Source organism: Onychostruthus taczanowskii, unplaced genomic scaffold (assembly GCF_017590055.1).
Source record: "Onychostruthus taczanowskii isolate IOZ18803 unplaced genomic scaffold, ASM1759005v1 scaffold233, whole genome shotgun sequence".
In the NCBI taxonomy this organism is placed as follows: domain Eukaryota; kingdom Metazoa; phylum Chordata; class Aves; order Passeriformes; family Passeridae; genus Onychostruthus; species Onychostruthus taczanowskii.
In genome coordinates, this window is record NW_024499607.1 from 73,894 (window position 1) to 101,674 (window position 27,781).

General features: G+C 56.1%; 1 protein-coding gene across 8 annotated transcripts in view; it reads right to left on the reverse strand.

Annotated features, from left to right (window-relative positions):
• Positions 1–27,458, reverse strand: part of LOC121336416 (cell adhesion molecule 3-like) — a 34,060-nt gene extending 6,602 nt beyond the window's left edge. Inside the window, exons 1-12 of one of the 8 annotated variants that reach the window (XR_005952749.1) lie at positions 27,228–27,458; positions 15,290–15,430; positions 13,521–13,673; positions 11,742–11,879; positions 10,917–11,087; positions 10,095–10,185; positions 8,486–8,655; positions 5,010–5,135; positions 2,460–3,967; positions 2,164–2,235; positions 1,075–2,019; positions 104–1,042 (exon numbers count right to left, since the gene is read on the reverse strand). Coding sequence is in view for 1 of the 8 variants with exons in the window: in XM_041405545.1 (XP_041261479.1) it covers positions 8,486–8,655; positions 10,095–10,185; positions 10,917–11,087; positions 11,742–11,879; positions 13,521–13,673; positions 15,290–15,430; positions 27,228–27,303 (940 nt within the window). In the remaining 7 variants the exon portion in view is untranslated. Of the gene's footprint in view, positions 1–103; positions 3,968–5,009; positions 5,136–8,485; positions 8,656–10,094; positions 10,186–10,916; positions 11,088–11,741; positions 11,880–13,520; positions 13,674–15,289; positions 15,431–27,227 lie in introns of those variants that run through there. The other 7 variants (XR_005952746.1, XR_005952750.1, XR_005952748.1 and 4 more) reach the window with 7 other exon arrangements.
• Between the last annotated feature and the right edge of the window lie 323 nt (positions 27,459–27,781).

The window sequence follows — 27,781 nt, forward strand, 5'->3', positions numbered from 1 at the left end:
AGGCTGGGCTGGGAGGTTTGAGGGTGGGGGGCTGATCTCTGTCCCCCTGTCCCACCAACCCCCCAAAAACTCCCCCATCCCCAAATGCAGAGAGGCAGGCAGGTAAGGTGTGTAATCCAGATATATTTATAGGATTATTTTCCGAGATTAGCACAGGATATTAGAAAGGTTATAAAGTCACATCGACGGTCGTTGGCTCCCTTTTATGTACAGACAAAAAAACACAGCACAACAACACAGCCCAGCCTCTGGCCCCCGCCCTGGCCTCTCCAGAGCTCCCCAAAATATGGCTTTCGTGTCTATTGAGAGTTCAGTGCCGGCCAGGAAGCAGCCACGGCCTCCCAGGGGGTCCCCAAATCCTCCTGGTGACCCAACCCCCGTGCCTGGGTGGATGTGGGGCCACCAAGGACCCCCTGGGCTGTCCCAGACACGGTGACACTGACCCTGCCACCTGCCCTGCGTGTGGTGTCATGCCTGTCATAGCTACAGTGTGGTGTCACCAACCCCCAAGGGGACAAGGACAGGGGCCACACCTCACTTGTCACCTCCTGCTCCTCTGTGACACGGGGTGTCTGTCACCCCCAAGGACTCCACAGGGTGACCCCAAAAGGGTCAGGGACTCGCTGTCACCGTGGTGACGTGGAGTGTCCCTGTCACAGCTTCCACCTGGAGTCCTCCCAGTTCGGGAGGGTCCCTGTCACCCCAGGGCCACGCTGGTGTCACCCCCAGGTGTGACACAAATCTCCCCCACCGCTCCCAGCTCCACCAAACCCTTTGGTTCCCACTGCCTCCAGTGGCCTCAGATGGAATCTCGGAGCCCTCGCAGCCCCTCCTTGTGACCTGCAGGTGACACCGGGCCAGGTGACACCTCCACAGGGCCCTGCCTGATCCCCGGGCTGCCCTGCCACACCCCACAGCACGTGGCACCTCAAAAACACCTCAAAACCATGTGAAAACCACCAAAACCACCTCAAAACCACCAAAACCACCTCAAAAACACCTCAAAGCCACCACAAAACCATGTAAAAACCACCAAAACCACCTCAAAACCACCTCAAAAACCACCAAAACCACCCCAAAACCAGCTCAAAAGCACCAAGACCAGGCTGTTCTCCTTTGGAGCAGCTCTGGAGCAGCAGAACCAGCGAGGAACTGAATTCCAAGAGGGAAAAGCCCCCCTGTCCCTGGCAGCTCCCACCTCCTGCCCCAGGGACCTCCTGCCCCCTCCCACCCCTGCTCCTGGCTCTGCCTGGGACCCCTGCAGCCCCCCAGGAGATGGAATTCTGCTGGAGAACACATCTCGGGGGGGTTTATTTGCAGGAATGACTCAGTCCTGGGGACCTCAAGTGTTGTTGGCAGCCCCGGGATTCATCCCCCGGAGGTTGGAAAGGAGGAAAACCATCCCAAAAATGGCTGTACCCAGCAAAAAAACACCCACAATCTCCGTGTCCTGCTCCTTCCCAGTGCCAGCACCACAGCTGAGCCACGCTGGTCACCTCTGCAGTGTCCCCAGTGTCACATCCCTCGGTGTCACCTGTGTGTGGCACCAACGGGGCCTCCTCTGCCTCACCTGAGCCAGGTGGCACAGGTGCCAGGTGCTGGCAGGGTGTGGGGGGTGGCACTTGCAGCCCTGTGGAAGAGGTGGTGAAATTCTTCCTGCACCTGCCAGGTGAGGTTTCCCAGCCCACCTCCTTCCTGAAGGGCCTCCTCATCCTCCAGACGACCCCAAATCCACGGGGTGACCTCCCAGGTGAGGTTACCCCTCCCCAAATCCATGGGGGGGACCTCCCAGGTGAGGTTACCCCTCCCCAAATCCATGGGGTGACCTCCCAGCTGAGGTTACCCCTCCCAGAATCCACGAGGTGACCTCCCAGCTGAGGTTACCCCTCCTAAAATCCACAGGGTGACCTCCCAACTGAGGTTACCCCTCCTAAAATTCATGGGGTTACCTCCCAAGATGAGGTTATCCATTCTCCACGGGTTCCTCTCCTCCACACAACCCCAAATCCATGGGATGACCTCCCAAGGTGAGGTTACCCCTTCCCAAAGGGCCTTTTCATCCTCCACACAACCCCAAATCCATGGGATGACCTCCCAAGGTGAGGTTACCCCTTCCCAAAGGGCCTTTTCATCCTCCACACAACCCCAAATCCATGGGATGACCTCCCAAGGTGAGGTTACCCATTTCTTAAAGGGTTCCTTCTCCTTCAGATGACCCCAAATCCATGGGGTGACCTCCCAGCTGAGGTTACCCCTCCTAAAATCCACAGGGTGACCTCCCAACTGAGGTTACCCCTCCTAAAATTCATGGGGTTACCTCCCAAGATGAGGTTATCCATTCTCCACGGGTTCCTCTCATCCAGACAACCCCAAATCCATGGGATGACCTCCCAAGGTGAGGTTACCCATTTCTTAAAGGGTTCCTTCTCCTTCAGATGACCCCAAATCCATGGGGTGACCTCCCAGGTGAGGTTACCCCCATCCTAAAGGGTTCCTCTCCTCCACACGACCCCAAATCCACGGGGTGCCCAGCCCAAGGGCATCTCCTGCAACCCCCCTGTGCCCAGACTGGCACGTGGGATCCCAGAACACCTCATGCCAAGGCTGGGGGTGCCCTAAGGATGCCAGGGGGGGCAGCCCCATCCCGGGGGTGCCTGGTTTGGGGGGGCTGGGCTGGACAGGTGGGGAAAGGTGTTTGGTTTTGTCTTGGAAGTGAAGGTGAAAGAGGCAGGAGGAAGGGCAAGGAAGAAGGGTGAACCCCCCTCCAAAGCCTCTGTGGTGACCCCAAACTCCCCAGACCCCAAATCCAGGTGTTTTGGTTGGGGTTCTCAGAGCCAAGAAGAAAATCAGCCCTTTCCAAGCTCATCCCTGCCCTGGGAAGGGGCTGGGGAGGGAAGGGGGGCAGAGAGACCCCAGCCCTGCTCTGGGGGTCCCAGGGAAGCAGCCCCAGCCCCAGGGGCGCTGCCTCCTGCACTGAACATCTCAATAGATGGTTAAAATTGGCATTTCCAATCAGAGAATTTAAGAAAAAAATAAAAATAAATAAAAGTTGGGGGCTTTTCCTCTAGATTTGGCCCCCCCAAAATAAACCTCAGCCCTCCCCCCTCCCTCTGGGGTGGGACCCGGGAGCTGTGGGGGCTCCTGGTGTCTCTGGGGGTCCCACCCTGGGCTTTCACCCCCTTTCACACACTGACTGCACGAGGACAGCTCTGCTCCCGCATGGACACTGCTCCACAAGAACCACCAAGGATAAAATCGGGGCAGGGTCTCACTCTGCTCCCACCTGGAGTCACCCCCCCCGCCACAGGGAGGGGACAACGGGGACACCCAGGATGCCAACCTCACCCCGGGAACCCGGAGCTGATTTTATCCTTGGATATCAAAGAAACCAAAAGGGAGAGAAACAAAGGGAAGAGCTACATCGACCCCAGCCCAACACCCCAACCAAGGGCCCGAAGCAAAGAGCAGCCACGAAACCAAAGCCAAAAAATAAAAATAAAAAAAAAAAGGTCCAAAAGGAAGAAGGAAGAAGTCGCTCACTCACGGGTGGGTCTGTGGGGTCGGGGCGTGGGGATGGAGGTGCAAGCAAGCAAACGGGGCCGGGGCTCTCGCTGTTGGAGTGAAGGATTTGTACAAGTTCGAGAAGCGTCAGCAGCGCCTCGAGGCCGGTGGCTCTCCCTGCTCTCTGTCCCGCCATCCCTCTGTCCGTCCGTCCGTCCGCCCGTGCCGGGCGCCAGAGAAAATCTGTTGGGTTTTGTGGGGTTTGTGGTCTGGTTGCCGTTGCCATCGGGGTTCTCTTGGCTCCATTTCTCTCTCTCTCTCTCTCTCTCTCTCTCTCTCTGACCCTTTTAGATGAAATATTCCTTCTTGTCGTCGCCGCCGGCCTGGCCGCCCTCGGCGTTGATGATGGCGGTGTCGGCGTCCGGAGCGTCGTCCGAGCCTTTGGCCTCGTGGGTCAGGTACGTGCCTGGACAGGGGACAGGGGACAGGGTTTGGGGTCACGGGGGGCTCTGCAGTGCCCCCTCCCACACACACAGAGTGCCTGGAGGGCTCCGCTGGGCTTGGCTGCAGCGGGGAAGTCACTGGGATGGGATGGGATGGGATGGGATCCATGGGATGGGATGGGATCAATGGGATGGGATCCGTGGGATGGGATGGGATCAATGGGATGGGATCCGTGGGATGGGATGGGATCAATGGGATGGGATCCGTGGGATGGGATGGGATCAATGGGATGGGATCCGTGGGATGGGATGGGATCAATGGGATGGGATCCGTGGGATGGGATGGGATCAATGGGATGGGATCCGTGGGATGGGATGGGATCAATGGGATGGGATCCGTGGGATGGGATGGGATCAATGGGATGGGATCCGTGGGATGGGATGGGATCAATGGGATGGGATCCGTGGGATGGGATGGGATCAATGGGATGGGATCCGTGGGATGGGATGGGATCAATGGGATGGGATCCATGGGATGGGATGGGATGGGATGGGATCAATGGGATAGGATGGGATGGGATGGGATGTGATGGGATCAATGGGATGGGACAGGATGGGATGGGATGACTCACTGGGGTGCTCCAGGTTTCTGGGCAGTGTCCACTTGTGGAGTGACCAGTGCCAGTCAGGCTCCTGACCCCCCCCAAGCCCTCCTGGAGAAGCAGGGGGTCTTGGCTGCCCCCCAGAGCAGGGTGGGGGGTGTCACCGTGTCCCCAGGGCTTGGGCACAAACCTGCTGGGCATGAAAAGGGCAGGTGGAGGGAAAGGAGGAGGAGGAGGAGGAGGAGGAGGAGGAGGAGGAAGGCAGAGCGAGGAGCTGAGGGGGCCACCGGGACAGGGACGATCCGGGGACAGTGGGTGTGGAGCAGAGATGGAGAGCAGGGGTGGGAGCTCCGTGCATTCACCGGGACATTCCTGACATTCCCACACCTCGGGCAGGACCAGGAGCTGCCCCAAGAGCCCCGAGGGCTCCACCAGCCCCCCCTGCAGCCCCCCCGGGCCGTACCTTTGTGCCTGATCAGGTAATGTCCCAGCACGATGAGGAGGCTGAGCAGGAGGAAGACGATGACAGCCACCACCCCGCCGATCATCGCGTGGTAGGTGCTGGAGGTGGAGGGCACCGGGCTGGCATCTGCCCAGGCAGGGGGACAGAAAAAAGACACAAAGAGCTGAGACCCTGCAGGGCAGCAGGAGCTGCTGCTCCCCACCAGAAGCTCCATCCTGTGGGTCCTGGCAGCGAGAACGGGGTGGAGCAAAGGGGAAATCTCATCTTCCACAAAAATAAAAATAAAAAATCCCCAGGAGCTCCATCCTGTGCCAGCAGCTCCGTCCTGCTGTGGGTCCTGGCAGCGAGAACGGGGTGGAGCAAAGGGGAAATCTCATCTTCCACAAAAATAAAAATAAAAAATCAAAAAACAAAATGGAAATCCCATCCTCCACAGTGGGGTTTTGGCCCCAAGAAAGGTTTGGGGCCCAAGAAAGGTTTTTGGCCCCAAGCAGGTTTGGGTGGGACGGGACATGAAGGTTGGCACGGCCACCCTGAGAGGTGATGGCACCCCCAAGGATGGCAGGACCCCAAAGGAGGTCCCGAGTCAGCCACATCCTGTCCTGGGTGGGGAATCCAGTGGAAGGACATTCCATTCCGTGCCAGAATCCCTCCTCCCGCTGTGCCCCATCAGCTCAGGGTGGGGACAGAGCCACATTTGGGAAGGACAAGGCGGGGGACACACAGGGGAGGCAGCAGGACAGAGGGACAACACGGCACACGGACACACAGGACGAGGGACAGCTCGGGGAGCTGCTGCTCAGGGTTCCTCCTGGAAAACGCCAAAATCCACGCACACCACGGGGCTGGAGCCACCTGGCAGGGCTGTCCCCAGGCCAGGGCGGGGCCACCGTCCTCCTGTGGAGCTTCTCCGGGTCAAAGAGACAGAAAAGGAGCTTACGGTACCTTGGATGGGAGCTGGAGTGAAGGATGGAGCCGAGGCCATGGAAGCATGAGAGATGGGCTGGGAAGGGCCCCGGGTGGAGTGAACGTGTGGGGTGGGGAGCTGGGGAAGATCTGGGGAGGACAACAAAAACACAGGACATGGATCAATGCCACGAAGGGCCAGTGAGGTGACAGAGCCCTGAGGGGACCCTCAGCGGGGCCATCGGAGACCCTCACGGGTCCCTCTGCTTCTGCCACCAACCTTTGGGACACTGTGACCATCTTCTGCCATCTCCTGTCCTGGTTACCACCTGAGGAACCCTCGTGGTGTCACCCATGATGAGGTGCCACCTGTGCATGTCCTTGGGGACCACAGGGTGCTGGCACCAAGGTGGGCAAGGCTGGAGGTGGCTCCCAGGGCCTGAGACACGAGTGGCTTTGGGGACCCCATGTCCTTCTGCCACCAACCTTTGGGACATTGTGACCATCTTCTGCCATCTCCTGTCCTGCCAGACCCTGAGGGACCCTCGTGGTGTCACCCATGATGAGGTGTCACCTGTGCACGTCCTTGGGGACCACAGGGATGGCACCAAGGTGGGCAAGGCTGGAGGTGGCTCCCAGGGCCTGAGACACGAGTGGCTTTGGGGACCCCATGTCCTTCTGCCACCAACCTTTGGGACACTGTGACCATCTTCTGCCATCTCCTGTCCTGCCAGACCCTGAGGGACCCTCATGGTGTCACCCATCACAAGGTGCCACCTGTGCACGTCCTTGGGGACTACAGGGATGGCACCAAGGTGGGCAAGGCTGGAGGTGGCTCCCAGGGCCTGAGACACGAGTGGCTTTGGGGACAAAGTGGGAGTTCCACCAAGCCTGGATACGGAGCTCTGTGTCTGCTGTGACAGGCGTGGTGCCAACCAGGTGGGCAGGGGACAGCGGGTGCCACCTCTCAAGGACAGCACGAGGCACCCGGGGTGAGCTCCTGGATGGTGCAGAGAGCTCTGGGTGCTCACACAGGGGACACAGGGGACACACAAGGGGTGACACAGGAGTGGCTGCACACGGTTGGGCATTTGGGAGATCGTTCTGGGCAGGCTGAGGGAGGGGACACAGGGGACAAAGTGCCACTGGGGTGCCACTGCTGTGCAGGGAAGGAGGAAAGGGAAGAGCTGGAGCAAGGACCGGGAGAGAGAGATGGAGAGGGGAGGAGGAGAGCAGGAACCTCTGGAGTTCCTTTGGATTTCCCAAATCCAGGGAAAAATGCCAGGGAAATGGGATCATGTGGGTGGGCACGGGCTGGGGTGGCAGCCAGGGGTGGCACTGGCAGCAGCACACAGCACACATGGCCCTGAACCACGTGTGACACGTGGGGACATGGGGACACACACAGCCCTGTCCCACCACTGCATGGGGACACACAGAGAACCCTGAACCACGTGTGACACATGGCATGGGGACATGGGGACACACACAGAGAACCCTGAACCACGTGTGACACATGGCATGGGGACATGGGGACACACAGAGAACCCTGAACCACGTGTGACACATGGCATGGGGACATGGGGACACACACACACGGCCCTGAACCATGTGTGACACATGGCATGGGGACATGTGGACACACACAGAGAACCCTGAACCACGTGTGACACATGGCATGGGGACATGGGCACACACAGAAAATCCTGAACCATGTGTGACACATGGCATGGGGACATGAGGACACACACAGCCCTGTCCCCACCACTGCATGGGGACACACAGAGAACCCTGAACCACGTGTGACACATGGCATGGGGACATGGGGACACACACACACGGCCCTGAACCACACGTGACGCATGGCATGGGGACACAAGGACAAGCAGAGCACAGTCAGGGGACAGCACCAAGTGGGGAGCAGCAGCAGCCACCCCTTCCCACCCCAGGACAAGTGTCAGGGTGACACGGTGACACTTTTTGGGCACACAGGACGCAGTGTCCCCTGTATACACATCCACAGGTGACACAGTGACACTGTGACACATTTTGGGCACACAGGATGCAGTGCCCCCTGTGCCCAGCTGACACAATGACACGGTGACACTTTTTGGGCACACAGGCACAGTCCCCACCACTGCATGGGGACACACAGAGAACCCTGAACCACGTGTGACACATGGCATGGGGACATGGGGACACATACAGCCCTGAACCACACGTGACACATGGCATGGGGACACAAGGACAAGCAGAGCACAGTCAGGGGACAGCACCAAGTGGGGAGCAGCAGCAGCCACCCCTTCCCACCCCAGGACAAGTGTCAGGGTGACACGGTGACACTTTTTGGGCACACAGGACGCAGTGTCCCCTGTATACACATCCACAGGTGACACAGTGACACTGTGACACATTTTGGGCACACAGGATGCAGTGCCCCCTGTGCCCAGCTGACACAATGACACGGTGACACTTTTTGGGCACACAGGACGCAGTGCCCCCTGTATACACATCCACAGGTGACACAGTGACACTTTTTGGGCACACAGCGCCACTGGGGCCACACTCACCGCTGACGTCCAGGTTGTACTTGGCCACCACGCTGCCCATGGAGCTGGTGGCCGTGCACACGTAGGTGCCACTGTCACTCTTGTTGAGGAAGGGGAAGATGAGAACGCTGTCGGAGCTGAGCTGCAGGGGAGCGTCGCTGCCCTCCTTCTCCCAGAGGAATTCCTGCGGGCTGGGCACAAACCGTTCCTTGGGGCTTCCGTTCCTCTGCTCAGCTTTGTGTTAATGGGATCTCTTTATAGGGTGGGGAAGACAAAATCCTACAGGAATGGGATGGGGTAAACTGATACCTTGGGGGTTTCCTGTTCTGATACCTTGGGGGTTTCCTGTTCTGACACCTTGGGGGTTTCCTGTTCTGACACCTTGGGGGTTTTCCTGTTGTGTTTAAGTTTTTCTGCTTTGTTTTTCTGTTATTGGGATCTCTTTATAGGGTGGGGAAGATAAAATCCTACAGGAATGGGATGGGGTAAACTGATACCTTGGGGGTTTTCTGTTCTGATACCTTGGGGGTTTCCTGTTCTGATACCTTGGGGGTTTCCTGTTCTGACACCTTGGGGGTTTCCTGTTCTGACACCTTGGGGGTTTTCCTGTTGTGTTTAAGTTTTTCTGCTTTGTTTTTCTGTTATTGGGATCTCTTTATAGGGTGGGGAAGATAAAATCCTACAGGAATGGGATGGGGTAAACTGATACCTTGGGGGTTTTCTGTTCTGATACCTTGGGGGTTTCCTGTTCTGATACCTTGGGGTTTTCCTGTTCTGTTACCTTGGGGGTTTTCTGTTGTGTTGAAGTTTTTCTGTTCTGTTTTTCTGTTTAGTTTTATATTAATGTTACTGGGATCTCTTTATAGGGTGGGGAAGATAAAACCCTACAGGAATGGGATGGGGTAAACTGATACCTTGGGGGTTTTCTGTTCTGACACCTTGGGGGTTTTCTGTTGTGTTTTAGTTTTTCTGTTTTGTTTTTCTGTTTGGTTTTGTATTAATGTTACTGGGATCTTTTCACAAGGTGTGGAAGACAAAATCCTATAGGAACAGTACGGGATAAACTGATTCCCTTTTCTGCTTTGTTTTTCTGTTTAGTTTTATATTAGTGTTACTGGGATCTTTTCACAAGGTGTGGAAGACAAAATCCTATAGGAACAGTACGGGATAAACTGATTCCTTGGGGTTTTCCTGTTTGGCTTTATATTAATGTCACTAGGATCTTTTTGTAGGGTGGGAAAGACAAAATCCTACAGGAATGGGATGGGGATAAATTGATATCTCAGGGTTTCAGTTTTTGTGTTTAGCTTTATCTTAATGCTACTGGGATCTTTTTCTAGGGTGGGGAAGATAAAATCCTACAGGAATTAGATGGGGATAAACTGACACCTTGGGGTTTTTCTGTTGAGTTCCAGCTCCTTGAGGATGTCCCAGGACACAAAGGGGGAAATGTTTAATTTAGGGACAAGCCAGGATGGATCTGCTGCTCCAGGAGAGGACAGGGAGCTCTCACGGAACCCCCAGGACAGGGACACCCCAAACCCACCCAGCACCTCCTGGGGCTCACTGTGGGACCTGGCAGAGGGAGGGGAGGCCCTGAGGAGGAGGAGGGAGGTGAGGAAGGCCTTACATGGGGTTGCCCTGCCCGTCACATTGCAGCTGCAGCTTCTCCCCCTCCCGTGGGTACTGTGGGTGCGGCTCGATCTTCGCCGTGGGCTTGTCTGAAAAAGGGGCAAAGGAACAGTGGGGTGAGGGCCTGGCACCCCAAATCCTGCCCTGGCACCCCAAATCCTGCACTTGGGATCACAAATCCTACCCTGGAATCCCAAATCCTGCCCTGGCACCCCAAATCCTGCACCTGGAACCCCAAATCCTGCACTCGGGATCCCAAATCCTGCACATAGTACCCCAAATCCTGCACCTAGTACCCCAAATCCTGCTCCTGGGATCCCAAATCCTGCCCTGGCACCCCAAATCCTGCACCTGGAACCCCAAGTTCTGCTCCTGGGATCCCAAATCCTGCCCTGGCACCCCAAATCCACATTTGGGGACAGGATGAGGGAAATGGTGCAGGGACAAATCCCTGGGAGATGGGGACAATCAGGATTTGGGGACAGGATGAGGGAAGTGGAGAAGGACAAGCAGGATTTGGGGACAATCAGGATGTGGGGACAGGATGAGGGAAGTGGAGAGGGACAAACCTCTGGGAGATGGGGACAAGCAGGATTTGAGGACAGGGGTGGGCAGCTGAGGGTGTGCGTGTCACCATGCAGAGGAAGTGTCACCATGCAGGGGAAGTGTCACCATGCAAGGGAAGTGTCACCATGCAGGGGAAGTGTCACCGTGCCCCATGTGTGACAGGACCACGACGTCCACGTGTCCCTGAGCCCACCAGACCACCTGTGCGGCGTCCCCCGAACCCCCAGCCCACCCCAAACGTCCCCCCACGTACAGTGGACCTGCAGCTTCTGCGTGGTGGACCTCTCTGAGTTCTGCAGGGACTCGTGGTCCACGGTGCAGGTGACCTCGACCTCGTTGTCCTCCTTGGTGACACGGAACTCCACCCTGCTGGTCACCGTGAAGGTCTTGCCGTTGGGGTCCTCCACCACCTCGGTGCCCGAGTCTGTGGGCACAGGGACAGATGGCACACTGAGTAGGGGACAGGGACACACTGAGCAGGGACAGCCCTGCCTGTGGGAATGGGGAAATGGAAATTCCCGCTGAAGGGCTGGAGCTGCAGCCTTAAGAGAAGCTTGGGTTGATGCAAATGTTGTCAAAATGTTATTGTAGCTGTATTAGAATTGAATTGTGATTGTATTATAATATATATAATATGTATTATAATATATATAATATATATATATTGTATTATAACCGTATTATAATATATATGATTGTATTATAACTGTATTATAATATATATAATATGTATTGTAATATATATAATATATATTGTATTATAACTGTCAATATACTATTACATATTACATAATCAATACAACATAACTATATTATACAGTTATACTATATTACATTATATATAATATAATGATTTATATATTTTATATACCCCATTATAAACACATTAAAATACATTTTATATTACATACACAACAACACAACTCTACATTACCTCCCGACAAAGACACTCATGACCACCCTCAACCCACAACCCAAGACCCCCCTAAAACCCCCCAGCCTCCAACACTGAACTCAGCCCCCCGTGTGCCACCGCCCCCCGCGGTGTCCCCAAGCTGTCCCCAGCCCCGGCACCCACCCTTGATGTCCCTGTTGCCCTTCCTCCAGCGCAGCTGCGCCGCGGGTTTGCTGCCGGACGAGCGGCAGATGAGCCGCGCCACCTTCTCCTCATCGATGGGCTGCTCGTGCCCGAAGATCTGGGGCTTCTGGGGGATGCCTGCAGGAGGAGGAGGAGGAGGAGGAGGAGGAGGAGGAAGAAACAGCGAATCTGAGCTGGCAGTGCCACCGCGAGGTGTGGCAGGCACGCGGGTGATGGGGACTGGGAGGTTGGGGAATCCTTTCCTCAGGGAAATCCTGCACTGGTGCCACAAATCCTGCACCTGGCATCCCAAAGCCTGCACTGGTGCCACAAATCCTGCACCTGGCATCCCAAAGCCTGCACTGGTGCCACAAATCCTGCACCTGGCATCCCAAATCCTGCACCTGGCATCCCAAAGCCTGCACCTGGCATCCCAAAGCCTGCCCTGGCATCCCAAATCCTACCCTGGCATCCCAAATCCTGCACCTGGCATCCCAAAGCCTGCCCTGGCATCCCAAAGCCTGCACCTGGTATCCCAAATCCTGCACTGGCATCCCAAATCCTGCCCCTGGAACCCGAAATCCTGCCATTGGTACTCCAAAACCTGCCCTGGTATCCCAAATCCTGCCCTGGCATCCCAAATTCTGCATCTGGCATCCCAAAGCCTGCACCTGGTATCCCAAAACCTGCCCTGATATCCCAAATCCTGCCCTGGCATCCCAAATTCTGCACCTGGCACTGGGCAATCTTTTACCCAGGGTGGCACAACCTGGACTTTAGGCACAGCCTGGACTTTAGGCCCAGTGGGCAATCTTTCAGCAAGGGTGGCACAGCCTGGACTTCAGACACAGTGGGGAATCCTTTAGCAAGGGGGGCACAGCCTGGATTTTAGGCACAGCCTGGACTTCAGGAACAGAGGGAAATCTCTTAGCCAAGGTGGCACAGCCTGGATTTTAGGCACGGAGGGCAATCTTTCATCAAGGGTGGCACAGTCTGGACTTTAAGGACAGTCTGGACTTTAGGCACAGTGAGGAATCTTTTAGCAAGGGTGGCACAGCCTGGATTTTAGGCACAGCCTGGACTTTAGGGACAGAGGAAAATCTCTCAGCCAGGGTGGCACAGCCTGGACTTTAAGCACAGTGGGCAATCTTCCAGCCAGGGTGGCACAGCCTGGACTTCAGGAAGAGAGGGAAATCTCTTAGCCAGGACTTTAGGCACAGCCTGGACTTTAGGCCCAGTGGGCAATCTACCAGCCAGGGCGGCACAGCCTGGATTTTAGGCACGTGAGAAATCTTTCAGCCAGGGTGGCACAGCTCGGATTTTAGGCACAGAGGGCAATCTTTCATCAAGAGTGGCACAGCCTGGACTTTAGGCACAGCCTGGACTTTAGGCCCAGTGGGCAATCTACCAGCCAGGGTGGCACACTCTGGACTTCAGGAACAGAGGGAAATCTCTTAGCCAGGACTTTAGGCACAGCCTGGACTTTAGGCCCAGTGGGCAATCTACCAGCCAGGGTGGCACAGCCTGGATTTTAGGCACGTGAGAAATCTTTCAGCCAGGGTGGCACAGCTCGGATTTTAGGCACAGAGGGCAATCTTTCATCAAGAGTGGCACAGCCTGGACTTTAGGCCCAGTGGGCACTCTACCAGCCAGGGTGGCACAGCCTGGATTTTAAGCACGTGAGAAATCTTTCAGCCAGGGTGGCACAGCTCGGATTTTAGGCACAGAGGGCAATCTTTCATCGAGGGTGGCACACTGAGGGCTGTCCCCACGTCCTACCCAGCACGGTGACCAGGGCCTTGGCTGTCCTCACGGGCATGGTGAAGATGGAGCAGGTGTACTCGCCCTCGTCGGCCAGCACCACGTCGCTGATGCTGATGGTCAGCTCGTTGGGGGTGGACCTCTCCAGCTGGATCCTGTTATCCCGCAGGGCTGGGGACAAAAGGGACAGTGTGCCACCAGCCCAGCGAGGTGCCATCATCCCAGACCAGTGTCACCACCCCAGTCAGCGCCCCAGCTCAGTGCCATCGCCCCAGCTCAGTGTCACTGCCCCAGCTCAGTGCCACCACCCCAGCTCTGGGGTTTTACCTCATTTTTCTCCAACTCTGGGGTTTTACCTAGTTTTTTCCCCCAAATTTAGGGCTTTACTTCATTTTTTCCCAGCTGTGGGGTTTCACCTCATTTTTCCCAGCTCTGAGGTTTTACCTCATTTTCCCCAACTGTGGGGTTTTACCTCCAGTTGGGGTTTTAACATATTTTTTCCCCACTGTAGGATTTTACCTCATTTTCCCCAACTGTGGGGTTTTACCTCCAGTTGGGGTTTTAACATATTTTTTCCCCACTGTAGGATTTTACCTCATTTTCCCCAACTGTGGGGTTTTACCTCCAGTTGGGATTTTACCTCATTTTTCCTCACTGTGGGATTCTACTTCATTTTCCCCAACTGTGGGATTTTACCCCATTTCTCCCTAGCTTTGAGGTTTTACCTCATTTATCCCCAGCTGTGGGGTTTTACCATATTTTTCCCCACTCTGGAGTTGTACCTCATTTTCCCCAGCTTTGGGGCTTTACCTCCAGTTGGGGTTTTACCTCATTCTTCCCCAACTTTGGGGTTTTACCTCATTTTCCCCAGCTTTGGGGCTTTACCTCCAGTTGGGGTTTTACCTCATTTTCCCCCAACTCTGGAGTTTTATCTCCTTTTCCCCCAACTTTGGGGTTTTACCTGGAGCTGGGATTTTACCTCATTTCTCCCCACATTTGGGGCTTCACCTCATTTTCCCCAGCTTTGGGGCTTTACCTCCAGTTGGGGTTTTACCTCATTTTCCCCCAACTCTGGAGTTTTACCTCATTTTCCCCAGCTTTGGGGCTTTACCTCCAGTTGGGGTTTTACCTCATTCTTCCCCAACTCTGGAGTTTTACCTCATTTTCCCCAGCTTTGGGGTTTCACCTGGCGCTGGGATTTTACCCCATTTCTCCCCACATTTGGGGCTTCACCTCATTTTCCCCAGCTTTGGGGCTTTACCTCAAGTTGGGGTTTTACCTCATTTTCCCCCAACTCTGGAGTTTTACCTCATTTTCCCCAGCTTTGGGGCTTTACCTCCAGTTGGGGTTTTACCTCATTCTTCCCCAACTTTGGGGTTTTACCTCATTTCCCCCAGCTTTGGGGCTTTACCTCCAGTTGGGGTTTTACCTCATTTTCCCCCAACTGTGGGGTTTTACCTCATTCTTCCCCAACTCTGGAGTTTTACCTCATTTTCCCCAGCTTTGGGGTTTCACCTGGCGCTGGGATTTTACCCCATTTCTCCCCACATTTGGGGCTTCACCTCATTTTCCCCAGCTTTGGGGCTTTACCTCAAGTTGGGGTTTTACCTCATTTTCCCCCAACTCTGGAGTTTTACCTCATTTTCCCCAGCTTTGGGGCTTTACCTCCAGTTGGGGTTTTACCTCATTCTTCCCCAACTTTGGGGTTTTACCTCATTTTCCCCAGCTTTGGGGTTTCACCTGGTGCTGGGATTTTACCCCATTTCTCCCCAAATTTGGGGTTTTACCTCGTTTCTCCCCAAAGTACAGGGTCTGCTGGGCAGGGTTGGACCACTGGAGTGAGGAATCATCGGGATCCTCCACCTGGCACTTGAGCACCACCGTGCCCCCGGCCACCACGGTCTCGTCTGACGTCGTGGGCTGGCTCTCTGCACGAGGAAAAGGACAATTAATGGTGTCACCTCCCTCCAGCTGTGTCCCCAAAAGCCACCTGAGCGCAGCTCTGTGCTGTCCCCGTCCCTCTGCAGGGATGGTCCCAAAAACCAGGGGTGTTTTGCCCATTTCTGAGCTGGGATGGGTCCTGCCACCCCACCGGCAGCACCCACGGGGACTGGGGACACTGCTGTCCCCAAGGCAGCTCCCAGGGACAGGAGCACGGCCCCAGAGCTGCTGGAGGATCCTGCCACGAGCAGATCCCTGCAGAGCATCCCAAATTTGGCCAGTGAGGATGGAACTGGGGATGAAGGGACACTGGGAATGGTTTTAATCCCAGCATGGTTTGGGGTGAAGGGACCTAAAGGTCACCAGTGCCACCCTTGCCATGGCAGGGACAGGGACACTTTCCACTGTCCCAGGCGGCTCCAAGCCCTGCTTCATTTATCCCCAACTCTGGAGTTTTACCCCATTTTTCCCCAACTCTGGGGTTTTATTTCATTTTTCCTCAACTTAGGAATTTTACCTTGAGTTGGGGTTTTACCCCATTTTTCCCCAACTCTGGGGTTTTATTTCATTTTTCCTCAACTTAGGAATTTTACCTTGAGTTGGGGTTTTACCCCATTTTTCCCCAACTGTGGTGCTTTAACTCCAGTTGGGGTTTTACCTCCTTTTTCCCCAACTGTGGGGTTTTATTTCATTTTTCCTCAACTGTGGGGCTTTACATCCAATTGGGATTTTACCCCATTTTTCCCCAGCTCTGGGGTTTTACCCAAGTTGGGGTTTTACCTCCTTTTCTCCCAACTGTGGGGGTTTATTTCATTTTTCCTCAACTTTGGAGTTTTACCTCCAGTTGGGGCTTTACCCCATTTTTCCCCAACTTTGGAGTTTTACCTCCAGTTGGGGCTTTACCCCATTTTTCCCCAACTTTGGAGTTTTACCTCCAGTTGGGGCTTTACCCCATTTTTCCCCAACTTTGGAGTTTTACCTCCAGTTGGGGCTTTACCCCATTTTCCCCCAGCTCTGGGGTTTTACCCAAGTTGGGGTTTTACCTCATTTACCCCCAACTTTGGAGTTTTACCTCAAGTTGGGGTTTCACCTGATTTTTCCCCTACTTTGGGGTTTTACCCCGTTTTTCCCCAACTCTGGGGTTTTACAACAAGCAGGGACGTGCTCCTGTCCCTCCCCAGGCTGTGTTCCTTCAGCTCCTCCTCCTCCTCTTCCTCCCGGCTCCTGGAGCAGCCCAAGGGCAGGGAGAGCAGCTCCAGGATCAGATAACCCCCCCAGCCCAAGGACAGCTATTTTTGGGAAGCTGTCGTGCCAGGGACAAGGGGGACATGGCACAGTCCCCAGCCCCAGCAAATGGAAACACCTGAATTTCTTCATTTTCCACACACACAAGGTGAAAAGAAATTTATCCTTTTGGTGCCATCGTAAACTCCTCGAATAAATAAGTAAATAAATAAGTAAATAGATATATATTTTAAATAATATATATATATATATTTAAATAATATAATTATAAAAATAAATTTAATAATTAAAATAACAATAATTTAATAAATAAAATAATAATAACAAAATACAAGATATAATTATAACAAATAAATAAAAATAATAATTTCATAAATAAAAATATAATATAAATACAAATACCAAAAAATATAAGGAATAAATCAAAATAATGATTAATAAATCCAAATAAATCAATCAATCCAACCCAGCAGCACCAGCCTGACCCCAGCCCAGGGGTCTGAGGGCAGGGACTGTCCCCTGGGTGCCACCCCTCTGCAGCCAGCCTGGGCAGTGCTGGCACCACGAGCTGTGCCAGGTGCTGCCCACGCCGGGAGCATCCGCCCTGCCCGTGCCAGGGGCACTGCCAGCTCAGGGCTGTGCCACCTGACAGGGCTGGCACCGTCCCCTGCCTCCCTCCTGCCACTGCCACAGCACGGCCTGGGGGCTGCAGGGACCCCCAGGGCCCCTGCTCAGGGAGAGGGAGGAGATCTTTTCAGGGCAAATATAGACATTTTTAAATATTTATATAAATGTTATAGATTTTAATACATATTTCATACATATTCTATATTATATCTTGAATATTTTCTATGGATATTTTCCATGAGTGTCCCCATCCAAAAATCACTGTCCCCATCCAGCCATGAGTGTCCCCATGCAGGAAGGATTGTCCCCATCCAACAGTGACTGTCCCCATCCAGCAGTGACTGTCCCCACCCAGAAATTACTGTCCCCACCCAGAAATAAGTGTCCTCATCTAGCAAGGAGTGTCCCCATCCAATAGTGACTGCCCCCACCCAGCAGAGATGGTCCCCATCCAGAAATGACTGTCCCCATCCAGCCATGAGTGTCCCCATCCTGAAATGACTGCCCCCATCCAGCCATGAGTGTCCCCATCCAGAAATGCGTGTCTCCATCCAGCCATGAGTGTCCCCAATCTGAAATGCCTGTCCCTATCCAGCCATGAGTGTCCCCATCCTGAAATGCTTGTCCCCATCCAGCCATGAGTGCCCCCATCCTGAAATGCCTGTCCCATGCAGCCATGAGTGTCCCCATCTAGCATGGAGTGTCCCCATCCAGAAATGAGTGTCCCCACCCAGCAAGGAGCATCCCCATCTAGCAGCGACTGTCCCCATGCAGCCATGAGTGTCCCCATCTAGCATGGAGTGTCCCCATCCAAAAATGATTGTCCCCATCCAATAGTGACTGTCCCCATCCAACCATGAGTGTCCCCATCCACCCAGAAATTACTGTCCCCAATTCAGAAATAAGTGTCCCTATGTAGCACGGTGTCCCCATCCAGAAATTATTGTCCCCATCCAATAGTGACTGTCCCCATCCAGCAGTGACAGTCCCCACCCAGCAAGGAGCATCCCCATCCAGCACTGTCCCCATCCAAAAATAAGTGTCCCCATCCAGCCATGAGTGTCCCTATCCAGCAGTGACTGTCCCCACCTAGAAATTACTGTCCCCACTCCAGAAATTACTGTCCCCATCCAAAAATAAGTGTCCCCATCTAGCAAGGAGTGTCCCCATCCAATAATGACTGCCCCCATTCAGCACAGACTGTCCCCATCCAGCCATGAGTGTCCCCATCCAACAATGAGTGTCCCCACTCAGAAATTACTGTCCCCAATCCAGAAATTACTGTCCCCAATTCAGAAATAAGTGTCCCTATGTAGCACGGAGTGTCCCCATCCAGAAATTATTGTCTCCATCCAATAGTGACTGTCCCCACCCAGCAGTGACTGTCCCCATCCAGTGGAGACTGTCCCCACCCAGCAAGGAGCATCCCCACCCAGCACAGACTGTCCCCATCCAGCCATGAGTGTCCCCATCCAGCAGGGACTGTCCCCATCCAGGAAGGATTGTCCCCATCCAGAAATGACTGTCCCCACCCTGCAGTGGCTGTCCCCACCCTGCAGTGACTGTCCCCAAAGCTCTGCAGCTCTGGGCCTCCAGCCCCACCACGCTCCCAACCAGGAACAATTGATTTTCTGCATGCCAGGAATTCTGCACCACAGGCACGGTGCTGCCTGCCTGGAGCAGCTTCACCTGCTGGAGATCAATAATGAAATGTTTTATTTCACCTGGAGCATCCTCAGGAAGCAGGGAGAGAGGCTGGCAAGAGCCCAGCAGATGTTGGGGGTGAGGCTGGAGCTGCAGGAGCCTCTCCAAGGAATGTCCACCCCATCCCAGCTTTTTTCCAGGCTGGGAAAGCATTTCTGGAGCAGAAATAACCCCAGGAAAAACCACTTACTGCTGCAAGCCCTCCAACACCTCTGGTTCACAGTCATGGCCCAAAACTGTTTCTCATTTCCCTCCTTCATTCTCAAAAAAACCCATTTCTCATTTCCCTCTTTCTTTCCCAAAAGTTCCCTCTTTCTTTCCCAAAAAAACTCTTCTCATTTCCCTCCTTCTTTTCCAAAAAAATCCTTCTCATTTCTATCCTTCTTTCCCGAAAAAATACTTCTCGTTTCCCTCATTTTTTCCAGAATTTCCCAAAAAACACCTTCTCATTTCCCTCTTTCTTTCCCAGAAAAACATCTCTCATTTCCCTCCTTCTTTCCCAAAAAAAACCCCTCCTCTTTCCCATTTACTCTGCATTCATCATCACAAAGATCCAATTCATCCCCTTGGGCACAGATGTTTTGCAAGGCTCCTTTTTCTCCTCTCCAAGGACTTTGTGTTCCACGAATTCCCTCCTCAGCTCCATCCCCACTTTTTCTGCGTGGATCCTTGCAGGAATCAGCCCTGGCAGGGTGGGAATTTTGAACTCGCAGATCAGCAAACCTCAGACATCTGCTGTGCACATCCCTTTGCAGGCTGATTTTTGCAGGGTGTGAATCCACAGTCTGGAATATCCAGAGCACAAATTCCAGGCAGCTGAGCAGCTCCAGATTTCCCAGGAGAGGGAAACCTGCTCCTGTTTGGGTGCATCTGCTCCTGCAACTCCAGGGCTGGTTCCTTCCCCAATCCAGTGGCATCCAGATGTCCCTTGGGATCCATCCAGGCTGTCCCCAAAATGCAGATCCAGGCAGGGAGATGATGCTGGAGCAGGCTCAGAGCCAAAGGTGAGGGTGGGAAGGATCCAGGCTGATCCAGGACAGGGCTCCACGTGGGGTTAGGTAAAATGCAGTGTTCTCTTTGGGGTCAGAAAGTTGAAATTCTCAGCATTTAGGACATCCCTGCGTGGTGTCACCTGGCTCTGGGTACAGGAGCTGCAGAATTCAGGGTGTTCCTGTTCTCCTCACAGGGATAAATCCATCCAGAAACTCCACTGGTGCCTCGAGTTCCTTCTGGCAGCTCCCACCTTTGCACCTCCAGCCCCCACAGCCACTCCCTCCCTCCCACAGGGTGAAGGGTTTGATGCCAGGGTGCCAGGAGTGTCACAGGAATGAAAATATTCCCTAAAAGTGGGAAAAACAGCTCTGGGTGTGTTCCCAGCTCAGCTCTGCCACGGACAGGGGTGCTGGGAGCTGAGATCCAGAGGTTCTTGGGGGATCCTGATGTTCCAGCAGGATGGAATCCCACTCCTTGTGACCCCAGGGGCTTCACTCCTTCCCACATGAAACCCCAAATTCCAGAGGATTTCCCTGTAAATGAACATGTCTGAGAAGGGGCACAGCAAAAGAATGCTTCCCACATGAAATATCCTCATCCCAAACCCCAAATTCCAGAGGATTCCCCTGAAAATGAGCATTCCCTGATTCCAGGGGACTTCACACCTTCCCATATTAAACCCCCTCATCCCAAACCCCAAATTCCAGAGGATTCCCCTGAAAATGAACATTCCTGGGAATGAGCATTCCCTGATTCCAGGGCTTCACACACATGAAACCCCCGAACACCCTGACAGCATTTCCTGCAATCACAGCTCTCTGAGGGGTCCCAAAAGGAGAGAATTCCCCCAAAAGGAGAAAATTCCCCCAAAAATCTCGGGGCATAGGGCAGGGTGACCCCTGTGCCAGCTCAGATGGGGCAGAGCAGAGGGAAAACCCCAGATCTGGGTCACCACAAATTCCCCAACACCCTGACAGCATTTCCTGGTGTCACAGCTCCCTGGGTGTCCCCAAAAGGAGAGAATTCCCCCAAAACCCCAGGGCACAGGGCAGGGTGACCCCTGTGCCAGCACCCTCCCCCAGTGTGACAGCCAAGAGCTGAGAACTCCTATTTTTGAGTGGGATTTTAGCTCCTACCCTAAGGCCAATCTCCAACATGACTGTTGCCAAGGGAACGAGCTCGGTGCTTTGACAGTTCTGTTTTAAGGATCTCCCTGCCCAACGAGGTGTCTCAGCCCAGATGGGTGCCCTGGCACCAGGTTTGGTGGCCCTGAAGCCACCTCAGTGCCAGTGTCCTGAGTGTCACCCCCCAGTGCCTGAGGATCAACCACACAGGGTTGTGTAAGAGGAGATTTGGTTTTAATACCCTTATATTTTATATTATATTAATTATATATTATATTTTCTGAGAGGGGGCAGAGCAGAGGGAAAACCCCAGTTCTGGGTCACCACAAATTCCCCAACACCCTGACAGCATTTCCTGGTGTCACAGCTCCCTGGGTGGCCCCAAAAGGAGAGAATTCCCCCAAAAACCTCGGGGCACAGGGCAGGGTGACCCCTGTGCCAGCACCCTCCCCCAGTGTGACAGCCAAGAGCTGAGAACTCCTATTTTTGAGTGGGATTTTAGCTCCTACCCTAAGGCCAATCTCCAACATGACTGTTGCCAAGGGAACGAGCTCGGTGCTTTGACAGTTCTGTTTTAAGGATCTCCCTGCCCAACGAGGTGTCTCAGCCCAGATGGGTGCCCTGGCACCAGGTTTGGTGGCCCTGAAGCCACCTCAGTGCCAGTGTCCTGAGTGTCACCCCCCAGTGCCTGAGGATCAACCACACAGGGTTGTGTAAGAGGAGATTTGGTTTTAATACCCTTATATTTTATATTATATTAATTATATATTATATTTTAATATAAGAATATTTTAAATAATTTCTTTATTTTTAATAATTTTAATATCCTAATATTTTTAATAATTTCTTAATACCAGAACTGAGGGGTGGGGAAGCCCTGGCAGCTCTGCTCCTCTCCTGGGGGACAGCACAGCCTCCTCCTGACCTGCCAGAAATAGAATCATGGAATGGCCAGAGTGGCAAAGAACCCCCAAGGATCCACAGACACCCCAACAATCCCAGCCTGTGCCTGGGAATGTGGTCCAAACTCTTCTGGAGCTCCTTGGGAATGTGAGAATTCCCTGAGGAGCTTGCTCAGTGCTCCACCACCCCTGGGAGAGGAGGATTTTCCTGATATCCAACTTAAACCTGCCCTAAGACAAATCCAGCCATTCCAGGAGGTTCTGGAGACTCCTCACGTCCCAAAGGATGGCCAGGGATGTGCTCCACACCAGCTGTGGCCCAGCAGGTCACCTCTGCTGCTGCTCCAGAATGTTCTGTCCCTTTTGGAGTGCCCAGAACCACAGGGAGATTTTCAAAAAGCCAGAATTCAAAGTCAGAAAGGCAAAATGGAACCTCCAGGAGTGCCACGAGGTGTTCAGGGAAGCTCAGAGGCTGGAGAACCTCGGGGGCTCTCCTGGATCCATCTCCTCGTGGCTTCAGAGCAGGAGCAGCAGAGCAGGATCCTGGTGGCAGCAGGAGGGAAAACGAGGAGCTGCAGCTCTGGCCACCAGTGCAGACACCCCAGAGCTCTGGAACATCTCCCCAGGGTTTGGGGGGTCCCAGCCAGTTCTGTCTCCTGAGCAGCACCCAGCCCAGGGACCTGCTGCTCCCCCTGCCAGTGGCCACTCGGCCCAGCAGTGTCAGAATTCATTTCCCTGGAAATCCCAGCCTGAAAGCAACAGCCTGGAAAAGCTGAGCTTGCAGACAAACACCGTTTGAGGTGTCGGAGGCTGAGGAAAAGCATCTGCAGCTCAAGCACCGCCTGGAGCATCACCCGAGGACGGGGCAGCTCCCGGGATGCTGCAGGGCCACAGCTCTGCTGTTCCCAAGCCAAATTCCCGGGAAATGCTGCTCCTGCCAGCCCAGCACGTCCAGACAGCGCAGAGAGGCTCCGGGGGAGCCGCAGCGGCCGCCACCGGCCCGCGGTCCCTGCGCCCTCGGCCGCATCCCGGCGCGGGCGGAGCGTGACCGGGCGGGTGAGCGGAATGGTTAAACACATTCCTGTGAGGCTGCTCCTCACAGCCTCGGAGCGTGACTGGGCAGGTGAGTGAAATGGTTAAAAACATTCTTAAACGCGTTCCTGCCCGTTCTTCCTCACAACCGAGGCTTCCCCGCCTCCCTCCGCTGGCAGCGGCTGCCTTTGGGTTGTGTGGCTTGGTGGTGCCCAAATAAAGCACGGAGAGTTCCTGCCTCGGCTCCTCATCCTCCCCCAGGGACAGCCCCGGGGGGAAGAGGAGCTCTCCGGGAGGGGGATGGAGAATCTCAGCCTCTCACAGGTGGGTGGAGGAGCTGGGGCACCACAGAGGTCAGTCCCACCCCTCCATCACCACCCGATGAAGGCTCTGCTGGTCTGGTCTCCCAGCCAAGAGCAGAGGGGCCAGAACTGGACCAGATGGTTCAAGCTGAGCTGACCCAGTAACTGGGAGGAGGAGGAGGAGCAGATCCATCTGACTGTGGGGGTGTCACAGAGCTGGCAGCACCTTCCAGAGCCCACCGAAGAGCCAAAGCAACGAGAACTCCACTCAATCTGTGCAGAACCAGCACTGTGCACAGCCAAGGCATCAGCAGGGCTGGAAAAGCAGTTCAGGTGGAGACCAGGCTGGGCAGGGGGTGCCAGGCCAGCCACTGGCACAGCAGAACAAACCCAACACCACAAGCAGAGCCCACCAAGCTCCCAGCTGGCACCGCCACCAAAACCACCTCGGACACGCATCCAGAACCTGCCCCGCTCCCTCCCTCCCACTGCTCCTCTGCTGCAGGGACCCGGATGGGCACGAGACACCCCGGATTGGCACGAAACGAGGTTAGGAACCAAGGCAGGGAAAACAAACAGGAACAGCTCTGCTGCAGCTCCCTCCATCTGCCAGCGCCCGGGTGACTCCCCAGATGCAGCCGCCTCCGGTTCCTCCGGCGGTTCCAACACCCCTGGAGAGGTGAGAACGTCAGGCACAGGGAGAAGAGGCAGCATCTTGCAGGCAGGAGACCTCTCAGGCTGGGAATCCTGGGCAAACATGGTGCTTTTCTCTCCAGAGGAGGATGGGTGGCCACACCTCGGGATGCTCAGCTTGGGTTCCAGCAGCATCACCCCATTCCTTTGGGATTTCTCCTCCCACCACGCTCCCAGCAGACAGCACAAACAGAGGTTTGGCCATGCCAAACCCCACGGCATTGTCAGGCCAGAGGCACAATTCCTGTGCTGGCAGCGGTGCCAGCACATCCCTCACCGTCTGGGCACCTCTGCAGAGCCTGATCCCAGGCTTTGTCCTAAAATCAATCCAGCCTTGCCTGTTGAGCCTAACGTGTTGTGCCAGACAGCTGAGTGGTGGATTCCGTGCTCTCCAGCCTGCACAGGGATGCTCTGCTCCCTCCCCTCGGGCTCAGTGCTGATCCCAGCCCTGGAACAGCTCGTTTCCCCCAGGCAGCTGATCCAAGTCATCCAAAATCAGGCCAAGCAGGTAGTGAGTGATGCAGAGAGGTCGCCCTCCCTCGCTCCCTTTCGTGCCTCACCAGGGCTGTCACTGCTTCCTCGGCTCTGGAGCCAAGGGCTGCTGCTGGCACAGGCACTGGGAGCATATGGCGAGCCCTAATGGCACTGGGAATGGGGCTCTCCACACATTCCTTGGGGAAAAGCACCCTGGAAAGCAGCAAGCAAAGAATTCTGCTGCTGCAGACAACGCTGGGCTCCCACCACCCCACCGTGCCCCTGGGCTCTCCCACATTCCAGCAGGACCTGCAGGTGTCACCTGCTCGGTGGCCAGGGATGGAAAAAGCCCCTTAGGACCCCATCCCACACGGGCAGGGCAGGTTGGGGGGCTGCTCCCAGGACATCTCCCCAGGATAGAGGGAGGTTTTCTAGGTGGCCTGACCAAGCAGAGAGCTCCAGGAGCTTCAGAGACACCAAGCCACCCTGCAGGACAGGGACAGTGCCTCCTCTGCAAAGCCCTCATCTCACCAGGCTGAGGACACCTCCCCATGTTCTCCAGTGTCCCAGGGATAAAAACAGCCCCAAAGTCATCTGGTTTTGGCCCCGTGGTGGCCCCCCCAGGTCCCTGCCCAAACAAAAGGGTTTGCACCTGCAGGTGTCACCTGCTCGGTGGCTGGGGATGGCAAAAGCCCCATGGGACCCCATCCCACAGGCAGGGCAGGTTGGGGGGCTGCAGGGCATCTCCCCAGGATAGAGGGAGCTTCTCTGGGTGGCCTGGCCAAGCAGAGAGCTCCAGAAGCTCCAGAGAGATGAAGCCACCTGCACGACAGGGACAGAGCCTTAAACCTGTCTCTCTGCAAACCTCCTCATGTCCTCCAGTGCCCCAGGGAAAAAATCAGCCCCAAAGTCATCTGGCTTTGGCCTCGTGGTGGCCTCCCGGGGCATTGTCCAAACAAAAGGGTTACACAACTCCTGAGTGGAATAACCCTGCAGAGAGAGAATGATCCTCACACAAGGACAACCACGCACCAGCCCAAACACACCCGAATGTGCCGACAGCAGCACAACGGCAGCCAAGAGCTCAGACAGGGCCCTCTTGTGCAGGAGCAGGGCCTGGGTGGCTTCCAGGGGTTCCTCCACACCCTGCCGTGGTTGTAGCAGAGCCATCCACAGCCCTGGAGGAATGTTCTCTGAGGAGGAGCCTCTATCCGTCCCCAGGATGGGTGCCAAGGAGGGGATGTCACGCTGGGATGGCTCAGGGGGCTCCAGGATGAGGCACCAACCGTGAAAACACAACAACTTCTTTCCAAGCAGCTCCCATCTCATCTGCTCCTAAAGGATTTTTTGGGGGGGTCTATTTGTCCAGCTGTGCTGGACCCTGGCTGTGGTGGCCAGAGCTGGGCCACAGCAGAGGCCAGCCCAGGAGGAAATCTTGCAGTGTCACCATCCGGGCTGTGTCCTGTCCCAGGACAGCTCCGGGTCACAGCCACCTCCCCTCCCGGGATGCTCAGCCACCCCCAGCCCCACTGGCTGAGCATCCCCACGCTGGGGCTGCCAGGATGTCCCCACACCCTGAGCATCACCCACACCCAAGTGACTCTTTCGGGTGCCCGTGGGAGGACCGTGGCCAAAACCAGAACAAATCCTGGGATTCGTGGATGGGAACGCAGCCACCAGCCCCCAGAGGCTGTGACAGCAACAGAGATGGGTGCGGGGGAGCCGTGGGGGCTGCGGGCTCAGCCCTTGTCCCCACCGTGTCACCTCCCACCCGCACAGCCCTCGGGCCCGTCCAGAACCCCCTCCCCGCTCCTGATGGACCGCAGGGATGTGGATGGAGACCGGACCCACCGCCAGCACCCCCAGACCACAACACGGAGGGTCCAGCCCAGCCCCCGGCCGCACCTCCCCACCCAAACACACTGAGCAGCATCGCTTCTGTCACGACAGACGACTGCCGACACGGCAAACGGAGCCGCCAGCAGCCAGACAGGGATGGCGGGTCCGAGCCACCGGGGCCACCCCGCAGGGACCCGCAGCGACGGGGGACGCGGCGCTGCCACCGGCGAGCCCCGACAGAAATCACGCCCGCTCCGTGCCTGTCGCGACTATCGCCGCCGGTGAACCCCGCCTTTGTCCGGCGAGCCCCGCTCATCCCGGCGGGACGGGGAGCGGCGGCCGCTGCCGAGCCCCCCGCCCATCCCGGGGAGGCGGCTCCCAGCGGAGGCACCGGGGAGCCGCCCCAGCTCCCCCGGGAGCTCCATCCGCCCCTCCGTGTGTCACCGCCGAGCCCCGGCACCCTCACGGCGGGGCGGCTCCGCCGCACCGGGGACTCTCCATCCGCCCCCCCGCCTCTCCGCGGGCAGCGCCGGGAGGGGCCGAGCGCCGCCGCCGCCGCCCGCCGGGGCCTGTCTGGAACCTTCCGCCGCGGCCATGAGGGGACACGACGGGCAGCACCGGCGCCGCCGTGACCTTGAGCCCCGCCGGCCGCCCGGGGAGCCGCACCCGCAGGCGGCGGCAGGGCGGGCCCCGAGGGCCGGGCGGGGCGGGGGGGGGGGAACCTGCCTGACCCACATAACGGCGCCGCCGCCGCCGCTCCCCGCACCTGTCGCTCGCTTCCCCGCATCCCCCGCCATGAGGGGCGGGGATGAGGAGGGAGCTTCGCCCGCTCGCCGTGCCGCCACTCACCGTCGCGGGAGAGGTTTCCCCGGGCGCTGCCGAAGCAGGCGATGAGCAGGAGGATGCCGAGGGCCGGCGGCTGCATGGTGGTGGCGGCGGCGGGAGCCCGCGGGGCCGGCGCGACCGAGCCGCAGCGCGGGCGGCGGGCGCTGCTCTCTCTCCGCTGCTCCCTCAGCTCTGGAGCCGGCGGTGCGGCAGCGGCGGCGGTTAAATAGAGCGCGAGGAAGAGACCATTCGTGCCGGGGGCCGAGGTCCCCGTGATTCCCGAGGTCCCCGAGAGCCCCCAGAGCCCCCGAGGTCCCCGTGATTCCCGAGGTCCCCATCCCGCCCCCGATGGCTCAGGGTGTCGTCCCCGGACCGGATCCCCCGCCATGGAAAGGGGTGTCGCCGGTGTGGCGGAGGAAACGGGACCGGTCCCACCTCTCGGCCGGCGGTGTCCCCGCGATGGGCCGTGTCGCTGTCACCCGGCTGGGTGGATGGAGCACGGTCGCTTTGGCTGGAGCAGAGACGCTGGGATGTCACCCGTGCTGGGGCTGGGGTGTCCCCTGTGCTGGGGTGTCACT